This window comes from Lygodium microphyllum, chromosome 25, assembly GCF_053477565.2.
Source record: "Lygodium microphyllum isolate KBCC chromosome 25, Lygodium_microphyllum_v1.1.10, whole genome shotgun sequence".
In the NCBI taxonomy this organism is placed as follows: domain Eukaryota; kingdom Viridiplantae; phylum Streptophyta; class Polypodiopsida; order Schizaeales; family Lygodiaceae; genus Lygodium; species Lygodium microphyllum.
Window position 1 is genome coordinate 123,846,688 of NC_141159.1, and position 14,775 is coordinate 123,861,462.

The following is a 14,775-nucleotide window of genomic DNA, read 5'->3' on the forward strand; positions in this document are numbered from 1 at the left end:
CACCGCATTGGTGATTGTGATACTACTAAAGAAGCATGGGATATTCTTGAAGAAACATTTTGTGCCAAGGGAAAGGGTACACCAATGTATCTTCTTTAGTCTTATCATGGATATTGGAGTGCCATTTTCAACCTTCTCAAACCATATGAGGAGTCTTAGTTCTTAGATCATTAGCCAAGGGGAGACTACCTCTGAAGAAATCTCCATTGCAATTCTATTGAAGAGTCTTCTATCAAGCTATGCTATGTATGTGAAAGATGGATCTACTTCAAGATCTAAGGACAAGACTACTTGCAATCATTGTGGTAAGCTTGGACATCTGGAGGATTGCTGCTTGAAAATCAAGTGCTCTATTTGTGGGAAGATTGGACATTCAGCTTATTATTACTTTAAGAAGAAAGAGCAAGCAAATGTAGTTGACGATGAAGAGGCCAATGCTCATAGTTTTTTATCATGATAATAATGAATATGATTGGGCTTTTTAGACTTTCCTTTTATAGTATTAATAAATTTTCCCTACTTTGTAATAGCTTTTTGGCCAAATAATCCTTGTAATAATAGGTTAGTATCCAAAATGTCGAATCCCATGCTTTCTTGGAATAGTAGTCAAGTTGTAGGACCAAGTAGGGATACTTGGAGTCATAGTTTGATAGTAGTAGTCAAGGCATCAAACTACTGGTCAAATATGGAATTAGTCTAAAGGGGAATGTTGAAATTATCCACTTCCAATTAGTAGAGATCTAATAGCAGAAGCTATATCTATGATAGTGGAAAGGGGAGCCAAGTTTGGTCAAATAACTTAGGTGGATATTAAATTATGGTCTTCTAAGTAGTTTGATCTCAACACTTTGTATTTGCTTATAAAAGACACCTCAACTCAAATTAAAATTCATTCTTGCACTCTTTTTTTTTCTCTCATTATCTCTCCCTTCATTTGCAAGATGTGTCCATCTTGGTTCATTGATTGAGCTATTCTCTGGTTTCCAATAATTTCTTGCAAAGGGCAATATACATGGCTCTCTCTCTCTCTCTCTCTCTCTCTCTCTCTCTCTCTCTCTCTCTCTCTCTCGGCCTTGCGAAAGCAAAGACACGATGCTATGACATGAAGACTTGCATTGTATACATGTATTCTTATGAATCAATCTTCTTTTGTTTTTGCTTTTTACGATTGTCTGAGATTAGAATATAAGAAGGTGCAAAGTGTGCGCTAGCTTTGCAAAGCACGAGGCCTCATCTCTTCTTCGAGTAAAGAGATCAACCTCTTGACTTGATTGTCACTCCCTCCCCTCTATATTCCACACACAACACACACACAACAACAACAAAGCAAGGTAAGAACTGTGGGCAAGCTATGTTGGTAGGTAGGGGATGTTCACAACATGGGCAGTTAGGATGGAAGAATAAGAGGCATAGGAACACACATGCACGCATGCACATGCACACAGAGAGAGAGAGAGAGAGAGAGAGAGAGAGAGAGAGAGAGAGAATGTATTTCATATGACCTTTAATAGATGTATGTTTTTTGATAAATTTAAAATGGCTTGAATATTAACCTTTCAATAATATAAAATATTTTAAAGTAATATAAATATTTTATTTTAATATAACACAATATTTAATGTTAGCATTGGCATTGCATTTTAATGGTTCTTTAAAAAATTTAATTACTTATATTTTATGACTTAAAAGGTTAATATTAATGTGAATAATATAAGTTTAATTATTGTTAATATAAAATGCTAATGATATATTATTAATGTCTTTTAGCTTAATATAGTACTTTAATTTGATTATATTATAATATATAATAATGTCGTGTTACAAAATTCTACAATATAATTATGATTTATTACAAGAAACTTTGTACAAATCTCATGATACAAGTGGAGGCAACACAAAAGGTGTCATGAGCGATACACTTGGATAACCAAGACCTCAATATATACTCTACTAAGCCTGTAGTATGGTAGTTTCATGTTGCAACTCACGACCAGCTACTAGCAAAAAGAGGGGTACTATTCAGGTGTGTCAACCACTAGATTACATGGAGGATTAGAACAAGCTCATCTTAAGTGCTTACCTACCCCTAGTCATGTTTTAGCTACTTCCAGTCTTCCCAATCTCTCTTTGGGCTGCCTTGGATCAGCCCCTAGCCATTCTCATTTGTGTTCTATATTTAACCCTACCCATTTAATGGATCTTCACATTGTCTCACTAAGGATTAAAAACTCTTCATATTTAGAAGCATCTTCAAGATGGAGCAACTCAACCTAGTGCGCAAAGAAGTTGATGCAATGCTTTCTCGAGGCCCAATACTTTGTTATGGAATAATTACCTACTATGCACCTAGAGCACTACACTATTTTTGCATTTTTGCCAATCATACACTTTTCCATTTAAATCTCCTTGAGAGGGCCATTGAGGAGAGTCCTAAATGAGATCAAATTTCATTGCTCATTCAGCTTATGAGCTCCTCATTCTATGCATGGGAGCAATGCCCAACATAGCTTTTGCGTGCTCTCTTGGCTAATATTTGGTTGAAAGGTGCACTCCCCCCCCCCCCCTTGTGGGCATTTGTGTATATGCACAAGTGATCTCAAGAACAAAGAAAAAGTTATGCATGCATTTGTATGCCTCAACACATCCATTTGCATAAATTGTAAAAAAGTTGTAATGAGAAAAAAAAACACGGGTGGTTCTACACAAAAAATGCATTGATAAAGCCATAGACAACGTAAGGCTAAGAACACTAGACAAGAGGATAGGCATCACAAAAATGGAGAAGATTTACTCAAATTCAACCAATGGTCAATCATATGATCATTGCATAAATTCAAACAAACAATAACCAAAGCAGAGCATATAAATTATGACACGTGTGTGTGTGTGTGTGTGTTAGATGACAATGATTAAAAGAAAGTTAGTCTAAAGGCCCTTTGAATTTGTAACAAGCTTATCCTCCAACATTTTAAGACCCACTTCTCTTATTATTTAAAGATCTTTCAATGCCATCCAAATTACACAAGGTGGCAAGAGGCTCATCACCTGATAGGTTGCATTATTTAGGGTTTAGCAACAATAAGCATTTAGATTTGTTTCAATACACACACACACACACACACACACACACAAACGATCATGTTGTTACCACCTTGACAACCTTCTCGTCTCTGTTATAGCATGGGAAGTTCGTGTTTGAACCTATTCTTTTATTGACCTCTATATCCTAGTAGTTGTAGAGGGAGAATTCTAATCTGGGCATTATATACACCTACCATCTTGCTAATGGTCTTGTAGGCATGAGGTATCACTTTGCCCATGACCACCCTTTCCCTTGCTAAAAGCATGTTTCCAATTTACAATAACAATTTGCCATTGGTGTACATGTTCAGTTAAAATTCTCAAGATAAAACATTGCAACATTCATTTGCTTGATCTTTCAAGGCTAAATGTTGCAATGAAGCAAGATCACACACTAACAAATCTACATTTAGGCTGTACAAGTGGCTTGCAAACTAGGTTCTTAAGCTTGCATCATCTTAAGTGGAATTTATCATCAATACTGAGATCTCATGATTTGTATGTCTTGCTAAATTACAAGTGCATATGATTTGCATCATCATATAGTAAGGAAGGTGCAAAGCTTAGGTCTAAAAAGAAACTGCAACTTATATTCACTTCATCCCCATTCTTCCAGTAGTAGCCAAGGTGCTAGACATTTTGTAACCCTGCTAGATTACCAAATTAAGAAGTTTAGAAGCTCCCTTCAAAAGTTCAAGTCCTGCATGCACGACTTTCCTACAATTAAAATTCTACTTATAGATGCTTTTGGAGGTTCTGAAACTGGAGTTGTTTACAGGCCTCTAAAGAGCAACACCACAAATACTTTACCATGATAGCACATATTGGCTCAATCATAATTACTTCAAATTAGACGTAATCTTTTCCTTTCCTTCCCCTAGCACATAACATTGTTTTGCATTTTGAAGCAAGGTTTTCTCAGCATGTGGGTACCCGCACATGCTTATGAGTAAATGTAGACAATTCATAGCTGATTAAGGTATCACCCTCACTTGTGCCCCAAGGCTTCGTACATTATTGCCTGTTCGCTCCATTTCATGAGACAATCCCTTAGATATCTTAGAGTTGCATTCAGCCCAAGCTTTTCTTGATGTGCTACCAAGCTTACTTGAGATTTATCAACAACCTATGTGATCAAGATGATGCTGCCATCTTGCAACAAGAGATTTCGCGAGCATGAAACGAATATGATTAGTCCTTGAGACACCTCTCTAGGGAGATGTAGCACATTTAAATGCGGAAATTTGATCCAAATTTAGCTTGTCATGAATTTTCACCAGTCCATTGATACTTCATCTTACTCTGTCCACATGATTAGGCAATAAGACTTCACCTTCTATATTCACTGCTTCTGTTTGTACTATACAAAAGTTCATTAGGATTAGCCTTTCAAAAAACTGCTGTTAGACTTTTAAACAGGTAATATATGAATACAATCTACTCAACAGATTATGTAGATGAAGTGATAAGTAAAAAGGTGCAAGCACAGCCCACAAGCCACTAAAAGGCACTGTACCTGATATCTGCAAAATTGTTTGGCACGCTAAATCTTAAAAAGTGCCTCTTTATTTACAGCACTAGCAAACAGCTCGTCTAGTGTTTGTGTTGAACTACAAATGGTTGAATAATGTGAAAAATAGCCCAATGATTTGGATGTAACGTAAAAGCAAGGGCGGAATCGCACTCCTACTTCCACACCAAGTCCCCAGCACTTCTTTTAAGTCCGACATTTGCAGGAACCTGTACTACGCACCAGTCTACAAATGACCCAAAAGCAATGCATGCCTACAACCTTTGAGCACTTTCAAACAACAGTTCCTGGAACCTCTGGTGTCCATGTCTGTTTAAAATTTGAACAATAGGTACCAAATAATGACCTCTTTGAACAACTATAAGGATGTAACTCGAAGACCTACCTAAACAGAGCCTTACTAAAACTGCCTGCACATTCATTTGCTGAGTAAACAAGTACACAGTTTTCAGATTCAGCACATGTCATTGAGGCTTTGCAACAGAAGCTGTTTCAGAAAATCATGGGCGTTCGATGCAACCTCAATGAGACAACCTTCTGTCTCTTCATTAGAAACCTCATACCTGCAGAACCATAGGTAGTCACAAGGGACTTGAGTTTGCACGTGGATACAATGGCTCAATCAGCTCTTCTCTTGATTTGATTCTTTGTTGTTCCCATATTTGACAGACTGTTGTGGTCCACTTTGTGCTTTGTGTATCCTCTCCTTTACATTTCAAAACCATAGGACGTAAGCATTTCATTCAATATAAAGCAAGTATCTCTCACGTGCAAAAGCTAGAAGAAACCCAACTTACCAGTAACGAGCTGTTTTCAGATGATAGTTTCTTGCATAAATCATTAAGACGATTCACTTCTGTTTTCAGAGTATCATTTTCAGCCGTAAGAGACTCTACTTTAGCTGAGAGGTCTTCGAACTCTGCCTGTTGAACTTAGAGGTTGAGGATTTGCTAAGGAGAAGACGCTACATTTCATTTAGGTGGAAAACTGTGTTCTGCTCTATGTGGTTAATATATCAGTCCTCAAATATGGTCAAACAAAAAACAAGAGTAACCTGCTTGCGCATTCTGGATCTCCTTGCTGACTCCCTATTGGCCTGTTTTCTTCTTTGTCTTTTCATTTCCCTCTCATCCTGCACATATCCTGAGTGTATTAACCAGTATGAAGCCATTTGACACAGCACATGTCACAGACCTCATACTGTACCTAGGACCAATTTTCATCACTGTACCTGTACCCATAGTTCTCCAGAGCCTCCATCACTACTAGGACCACTAAAAGCAAGAGACCCAATGGTTGGCACTAGACCACCTGGCACACACTGGGACTTGAACATTTCAAGTTCAGCTGGAATCGCATGTGTGGCTCCTGGACCATTCCAATACTCCGTTCCGATATTCAGGCTTGGTGTTGACAAAGCAGCCTTCTCGGCCATCATCATATGTGAAGTAGCTGATGGTGGATGCACAGGCATGATTCTGTTACCTTCAGGAAGCCCTAGATGAATGTTCACAGTAGACACATTGTTCCCTTCAGGTCCAGAAGCTGTTGAAGTAACAGTAGACTAGTTGGCACTTTTTACACCAAGCAAAGCAAATCAATGGCTGCATACCATTTGCTATGTGAGATAACAAGAGAAAACAGGCAATTTACAACAAGAAAAGAGCTTTAATTTCGCACAGATTCATCGCACAATCAAATCTTTACCACATCCTACAATGTCAGTGCATTATATAGAGTATTTGCATATCCATAATACTTCCAAAGTCTGCTTTAAGCCACAGGGAAAACAAGGAACTAAGGCACATGTACATCCTGCAAGGGAAATGATACAATAATGTATACAATCATTCAACCGATTTTCTTTCTACATCTTTTCCAAAATTAAAAACTACTTACCTTCAGTAGTGGGCTGTTCCAAGCTTTGCTTCGGAAGTACCTGCTATGTTCCATGGAAGGATGTCAGAAGACTTTTGAAAGCAAGTAATAAGATAAAATGCAACATAATATTGAGCTGATGAGCAGAAAGAATGTTGCCTTTACTTACATAGTCCCCATTGTTATGACTCCTATCATATGAATCTTCACTTCCATTCTCCCCGCTAAAAGTCACAAAATACATGAAGCCATGGGACAAACTGAGTACAAAAGTTACTGCTATATATTTCACAACTCAGCCAAACAGAACAACCAGATGTCCTAACAGGATCCATACCTTGAAGAATAAGCACCACCATCTGCTTGCATTTCCTTCCTGTTCAAGCCAAAACCTGTCCTGAATGCCACGTCAACTAGTTTAACATCTTTGCAATGACTCTGATACAGAGAATAAGAATATAGGACAGTACGTTTTTACTTGGAGTTCAGACTGCTTGGCACCACACGCCCAGCTGCAACATGCACACAATTATGTGTTCTTTTTTTTTTGGGCAGAACTTTTATTATCTTTGGGAAATTCCAAATAGGGTGAAAACTCACCATGAAGTGCAGTCAAAGACTACAAAACCCTGGTTAGTACACAGACCTAGGGTCACTTGTAGAAAGGAGAACTTCTCCAGGGGTGACCGTGTTGCTATATTATTAATGGAAGATGGATGGCATTGACTAGGATGATCTAACCATCAACAGAAGTAAGTACAAAATGGTTATCCCTTTAGGATAGAAAGATACTCCCCAAATTGTGTTTTGATCACTATACGGCCCAGTTTGTGAGGAGTGAGGTAATGGGCACACTTTCATGAACAATATCTTGTGGTGACAGAGGATCAGGCTCCAATCCTTGTGGTAATTTCTGCTATCTGAGGTCCCAACTCCCACCAATGCAGTAGAATAACATGTTGGCTGAGATATATTGACATCTTTATCTTAATCCATATTGGATTGAACACCCATGCATCATGAGGGCAGCAAAAGAATTTGAGACTGACTTTCGGTACATGTCCTATATGCTCCAGCTTCCATATGTCATTCCCAAAATTGAGGTGGAGGGAGGCCACCTTGAGTGCAATTCAGCCAAAATGTTGCCTGCAGTGAAGCAGCAAAGGCTCCTGGCAAGGGAGGTAATGAAACAGGCGCAGAAAAAGGAGTGAGGCCACAGCAAACAACTACTCCTGTGACTTACAGGCGGTGAGTGAGGAGAGGGGGGAGTGAGAAGGGGGTGACAGCAGTAAGCAGGGAGACAATGTCTGTGAGGGGCTGCTGCAGATGGGGGCAACAGTAGTGAAGGCTGAAGGGGGAGGCGGGGCTATACTAACATCACAATGCCCTATTGTAATCACACAACAATTCTTCCCAACAGAAAAATAAAAAAAGAGAAAAAAAATTCTGTTGAATTAAGAGAGACTGATATCTCCAGTGGGATCACAAGTAGATAGGCGTCAAAATCTCCTAACAGTCCAACACAACCAGACTAAACTGATAACAGACTACAATGCCAAGGTCTCACAAATCTCAATGCTAGTTAGGCACAACTAGAAGCACAAATGTTATAAGACCACATTCTAACTGCATAACTCAAGTAAGATGAGAGAACCCAAAAAGCAGAAAAGATCCCCAAATCTGTGAGATTTTGCAACAGAAGAGGAACGCAAACAAGGAGACAGAAGGGAATAGAGAGACTGAAATGAACACAGAGAAAGGAAGGAATAGATTGCATTGATCTGAAAATGACTGCTGAATACAATGAGGACTGATCAGTCCCTGCACACAGCTCAAGGCATCAATGAGGGCATTGGATCAGGTCAATGAGAGAGAATGGCAGGCTGAATGGAGAGAAAAAAAGGGCGACGAATAGGCAGCAGTAAGAGGGGGGTGACTATTTATCGCAGCCAGAACCCCAAAACTGGCCAACCAGAAGGACTGACAGGCCAACCTGCTGCAAATGCTGCTGCCTCATCAAGGCTGCTATGACAGTGTGAACACAGCCACAAAACTGGTGCAAACTGAAATGCACCAAACTGGATCACTGCTTGCCAGTGTGAACACACTATAAATGAAATACGAGGCTGGAAACTGAAATGCAAGGGCTGTCAGAGCTCCAACGCCTCCATCAAACTCTGATGGAGCTCACAACCAGGAGATGACCAGCATGAAATGTAAGGAATGATAACACCCCCCTTGGATCCTAGAGAGTGGCTGAAGACTCACCCATCTCATGTGATGGTGCAAAGACACCTTAGACAAAGGCTTCATGAAAAGATCCGCTGCATTGTCCTCCATAGGACAAGAGCACTAGCTTGGACTACACAATCCACTTGTTAGAATTTGACAATTCTAGGCAGTGCCCATGTAATTTGTGTGGTGTGCACACTTATTGAAGTGTCAATGTAGTGTGCGTACACCTAGTGTCTTAGGACATTAAAGTGGTGACCCTAGGGTCTAGAATAAGTAAACCTAACTCTAGTTAGTTGATGGAAGGATGGTTAGGTCAACCTACGACCTCAATTGGAGTTGTACTTTCACTCTATCCTTCAATTCCAATACACTCTAAACTCTTGCTTCAGCTCACTCATTGTCATTGTCTCTCATTTCTCTCTTCTCCATAGCTAGTGCCATTTCTCACGTTAGGTATCAGAGCAGCTTCTACGCGCCGGTTCCACCGTCAACTGATTCCGATCTGCCCAAGGTCTTGCTGCCACCAGTTTCCGTTCATGCGAGGAAGAGGAGCAGCTGCTGAAACTGAGAAGCCGCATGCCACACGTCAGCTCTGCATCGCCATTTGCCTACCGCCTAAACTTCTTGTGCCAATTAATGTTGGGAATAATGGCCCTCGTGCCTTTTAAATGTGCACGGGTGTGAACACACCCTTAGCACTTGTACTTTCATATATATATATATATATATATATATGTGTGTGTGTGTGTGTGTGTGTGTGTGTGTGTGTGTGTGTGAATCTAAAGAGGTACACTCATCATTGTACCCAAATATCGTATTCACTCTCCTCACTACTCTGCATTCTCTCTCTCTCTCTCTCTCTCTCTGCTGCTAGTAAGCACTGCGTGTCTCAATCCTCGCGTCACAAAGCTCAACAAATTGGTATCAGAGCGGCAAGGAGTGCACACTTCTCGAGACGAAGCGGTCGACAAGTGCAAGAGAGTCGCAGGTAGGCTTGTGTGCAAGAGAGGCAATCAACAAGTGCAGAAGAGGCAGTCAACTGGTTCCGACTGCACGGTGGGTAAGTCAAACGAGCTAGCGATGACCAGTGTGACGCAGACTTGACTAGAGGCGTGGACAGTCAACGACCAGTCGAGCGGGGGAGCATGTGTGCCGCAGCACACGACAGGACTGCGTGACGACCAGTTGGTGGACAGCGACCATGCGTAGGCGTGGACAGTTGACCGGACAAGACTGCAACTGACGAGACGGCGAGACCAGCGGGCGACTTCACAGGCGACCTGCACGGCGGGTCAACGTACCCCCCCCCCCCCCCTCGTCACGTTCCTTTTTCTTTTTTAACAAAAAGGGGAAAATCAGTTTTTTACCCCTATTTCCTAACGCGGGGTTCGCGCGCGCAAGCAGAGTGCGCAGATTTGTGCAGATTTAGGCCCAGAAACTTGGGGCTTGTCCAGATTGAGTGTTGTTTGTGCGAAATTGAGGCATCAGCGTCAGAAATTGCAGACATCGTGCGCATTTGAATTGGGGATTTCGCCAAATTTATTGAAATTTTGCTCATTTGAGTGAAATTTCTTAACATTGGACCCATAAAATTTGGGGCCTTTACTGTATTGGTGAAATTTTGTTCAGCTGAGTCAAATTGGCTGACATTGGTGCACATTTGGACCAGAGCAATTTGGGGCTTTTGCAAAATTTTGTGAAATTTTGCTAATTTTGCCCGTTTTATGCTTTCGAGAACATGTATTAATGCAATTGGGACAAATCAGTCAGTGAAATTTGGGGGTTTTGCTGAAATTGCTCTATTTTGGCAAAATTGGCTTGTTCTATGCATGACAGAGACAGTGCAGATGTATTGTTGATGCTTTGAGCACAAAAATTTTGGGGCTTTTGACCGTGTGTGTCAAATTTTATGCCCGTGGGTACATGTACAACAGAAATTGCAGCTAAAATTTGGGACTTCTCATGTAATGTGATGTATTTGCCCTTGGAACAGCCGTAATCAGTTTTGGAATGCTGTAGCACATGGTTTGGTGCTTCTGAAAATTTACTTACAGATCTGAAATTTCTGCTTCTACGTGGTCATTTATTGCTGGTTGGTACTTGTTTGTACCTTGGTCACTTGGGTGATAGTTTGGGCCTGCATTTGCTGAAATTCTGGTCACATTTGGGCTGAAAATCATGGCTGGCAGCACTAACAGCAGTAATCTCATGCACATTAAAAAGCTTGAAGGAAGAAGCAAGCAAAGCCGATTAAGACCAAAGGGGCAAAGCCTGCTGACATGGAACAAGAAGATTGGGATGAGTTAAATGAGCTTGCACGCTCAACCATCGAGCTATCGATTTCTAATGCCTTGCTGTTTAACATTGAAGGTTTGGATTCTGCATATGCTATTTGGACTCGACTGGAAGAACTGTATGCACAGAAGAGTGCTGCAAGCAAAGTGTATTGGCTGAAAAAGCTTATGGATTTGCGTACGAAAGAGGGTACAGCAATGTCTACTCACTTGCGTGAGTTTAACTCCATTTTCAGCCAGCTGGCTGCCTTGAAGTTCTTGATTGAAGAAGAATTTAAGGCTACGTTCTTGCTTTGCACTTAGGACTGCTATGAGCAATTCTAATGCGATTCTTTTGTATGCTGATGTAGAGAGTGCTCTACTCATGGAAGAAATGAATCGGCAGAACAATGCATCCAGTGAGTCTTCCAGTGCTTTGCATACTAGAGGCAAATCATAGCAGAAAGGCAAATCTAATAGCAAGGGACGCAGTAAATCACGTGGCAAAGATGTTGAATGCCATCATTGTGGCAAGAAGGGTCACTTTAAACGTGACTGCTACAAATGGAAGAAAGAGAAAGAAAAGGGCAAGAAGACAGATGATAGCAAGGAAGAGAAGAAGGAGAGTCAACCTAAAAAGAGCAGCGTCAAAATTGAAGAGGTGAATGTAGTCACTCATGACAGTGACACTGGGAATGACATACTCTTAGTCTCTTCACACTTTAGTGCACATGCTTTACTTGTAAATACAGATGAGGACATGCACACTTGGATTCTCAATTCAGGTGCTTCCTTTCATGTCACCCCTCATCGTGAGTGGTTCTCTGCCTATACAGGGGGTCGACATGGTGTTGTCTATCTTGGGAACAACTATGCATGTGACATTGCAGGTATTGGCAATGTGCAGTTGCAGTTTCAGCATGGTTCTGTCTTCACACTTCAGCATGTACGGCATATACCTCTGCTCAAGAAGAGCTTGATTAGCACAGGGTAGCTAGATGATGATGGATTTCATACCACCTTTGGTGATGGGAAATGGAAGATCTGTAAGGGATCTAGAGTGATTGCCAGAGGTTGTAAAAGTGATACCTTGTATCCTCTCCACGTATCTAGTGTGAGTGATCATGTTGTTGCCGTGACCGAGCAGCCAAGTGTTTCTTTGTGGCACGGCCGGTTGGGACACATGAGTCAAACTGGAATGAAAGTGTTCTCTCATTTGGGTTACTTGCCTTGTCTTCGTTATGCTGTTTTTGAGCATTGTGATCATCGTATTTATGGTAAACATGCACAGACGTCTCATAAAAAGTCTCTTTCGCTATTCTCCTCTAGAGTTAGTACATTCCGATGTATATGTCAGATGCCAGGATTATCTTTAGGGGGAAAGAAATATTTTGTCACCTTTGTTAATAATGCTACACGAAAGGTATGGGTTTATCCTATTCATAACGAGGATAAAGTGCTTGACAAGTTTAAAAAATTCTTGGCATTGGTTGAAAATCAAACTGATATGACACTGTAGCGTCTTCGCTCTGACAATGGTGGGGAATATGTATTCAAGCCCTTTCAGGCATTTTGTGACAACAAAGGAATCAAGAGGGAGCTCACTACCCCTCATAATCCACCCGAAAATGGAATTACAAAGCGTATGAATCGGACCATATAGAATAAGGTCCGTACGATGCTGTCTCATGCTACATTACCCCATGGTTTTTGGGCAAAGGCTGTTATGATAGCCGTACACTTGATTAATCAATTACCAAACTTTTTTTTTGGGGGGGGGGAGGGGGTCGGGTAAGCCACCTTCATATACTCACCTGAAAGTGTTTGGCAACGAGGCTTTTGTGCACATTCGTAAAGAAAAACACAACAAACTTGAGCCAAAGTCCTATAAATGCATTTTTCTAAGATATGGTGATGAGAGTGAAATGGGGTATAGATTATGGGATCTTGAGAAAAAAAAAGTAGTACGCAACAATGATGTTATCTTCCAAGAAGATCGCATGCATAAACAGCCCGAAAAGACTGAGGAGGTCTGTAGGGTTGTATTCCGAGAAGTACATTTTTTACAGCAAAATGTGCACACTGTACAGCAGCAAATACCTGCTGTAAATGAATCTGTAAATGCAGAAAATAATGCTGGAAATGATCAGCCAGCTATTGCCCATGATAATGAGCCACTACATGTGCAAAAACAACCAAGACAGCAAGCTGAAAATGCTCAACAGCTAGCAAACAATGATCATTGGGTTAGGAGATCGTCTAGGACTACTAGACGACCTGATAGATTCATTCATGGCGCAAACAATGTGGCTGATTATGTCATGTTGATAGACTGTGATGAACTGACTTGCTTCAAGGAAGCAATGAACAAACAAGACAGTAAGAAATGGTATAAAGCCATGTTGTCGGAAATGGAATCTCTTGAGAAAAATGGCACTTGGGACTTGGTGCAGTTGCCTAAAGGGTAAAAACCCTTCCATGAATATGGGTTTACAAGATGGTCACTTCTAGTTCCTCACCAAAGTACAAAGCAAGTGGTTGCGAAGGGGTACAAGCAGGAGCACGAAATTGACTTTGATGAGATCTTCTCTCCTGTAATCAAGATGACTACATTGAGAACCATTTTGGGCTTGGTTGCAATTGAAGATATGGAGCTCATACAAATGGATGTAAAGACTGCATTCTTACATGGTGTAGATGCACGAAGACATATATATGCAGCAGCCTAAAGGGTTTGTGGAAAAAGGGAAAGAGAAGACTGTATGTAAACTCAAAAGGAGTTTGTATGAGCTAAAACAAGCACCAAGAGAATGGTATCATAAGTTTAATACATTTATGCAGTCTCAAGGTTTCCATAGAAGTCAAGTGGATCACTGGTTATACACCAAGAAGGCAACTGATGGCAGTCTAATTATCTTGGTTCTGTATATCGATGACATGCTGATTGCTAGCAAGGATACTCATGCCTTGGACTCACTAAAGCAAAGTCTTCATGGCAGCTTTGACATGAAGGATCTTGGTGATGTAAACCACATTCTTGGTATGCGAATACTCAGAGATAGGTCTCAAAGTGCATACAGATGATAATCCTACAGACCTTCTCATGAAGGGTCTCCCAACAGAGCGGTCTGCTCATTGCCGACACATGATGGGAGTTCGATAGATATATGTATTTCAGCTTTGTACATACCTAGACTTAGCTGATTTCTTTCTCCTCTTAAGGCACATTGCCTTTAGGTGGGAGGTTGTTGGGAATAAAGGCCCTCGTGCCTTTTAAATGTGCTCGGGTGTAAATACACCCTTAGCACTTGGACTTTCATATATATATCTATCTAAAAACCTAAAGAAGTACACTCATCATTGTACCCAAAAATCGTGTTCACTCTCCTCACTACTCTGCATTCTCTCTCTCTCTTACTCTCTCTACTGCTAGTAACCACTGCGTGTCTCGATCCTCGCGCCACGAAGCTCAACAGTTAACACCTCCAATCCAACTACGCCTCTTGTGTGCCATTACAACCTGTAGTTCCGTCTCCTCATCAGCACCTCCCACGGCTCAACTTTGCCAATCCCTATCTTTGATTTCCCTATTAGTAAAAAGAGCTATTATTTCACATATTCAGTCTTATAGAACCTCAAAAGCAGCTTGGGATGTACTAGAGCATTTGTTTGCAACCTATAATGAAGCTAGGATATCTTATCTACTGTAATATTTCCACGCAATAAAAGTTAGTTGGTTAGTTCGAAAGTTAGTTAGTCAGTTAATAAGTTAGTAAG

General features: G+C 40.8%; 1 protein-coding gene across 6 annotated transcripts in view; it reads right to left on the bottom strand.

Annotated features, from left to right (window-relative positions):
• Window positions 1-3,375: 3,375 nt before the first annotated feature.
• The window catches only part of LOC148014695 (bZIP transcription factor 16-like), a 50,133-nt gene continuing 38,733 nt past the window's right edge, over window positions 3,376-14,775 (bottom strand). Inside the window, exons 2-9 of one of the 6 annotated variants that reach the window (XR_015688650.1) lie at window positions 6,828-6,887; window positions 6,660-6,714; window positions 6,512-6,551; window positions 5,844-6,157; window positions 5,667-5,744; window positions 5,410-5,535; window positions 5,176-5,318; window positions 3,376-3,728 (exon numbers count right to left, since the gene is read on the bottom strand). Coding sequence is in view for 3 of the 6 variants with exons in the window: in XM_087666780.1 (XP_087522906.1) it covers window positions 5,235-5,318; window positions 5,410-5,535; window positions 5,667-5,744; window positions 5,844-6,157; window positions 6,512-6,551; window positions 6,660-6,714; window positions 6,828-6,859 (729 nt within the window). In the remaining 3 variants the exon portion in view is untranslated. Of the gene's footprint in view, window positions 3,729-3,785; window positions 4,442-5,009; window positions 5,319-5,409; window positions 5,536-5,666; window positions 5,745-5,843; window positions 6,158-6,511; window positions 6,552-6,659; window positions 6,715-6,827; window positions 6,888-14,775 lie in introns of those variants that run through there. The other 5 variants (XR_015688652.1, XR_015688651.1, XM_087666781.1 and 2 more) reach the window with 5 other exon arrangements.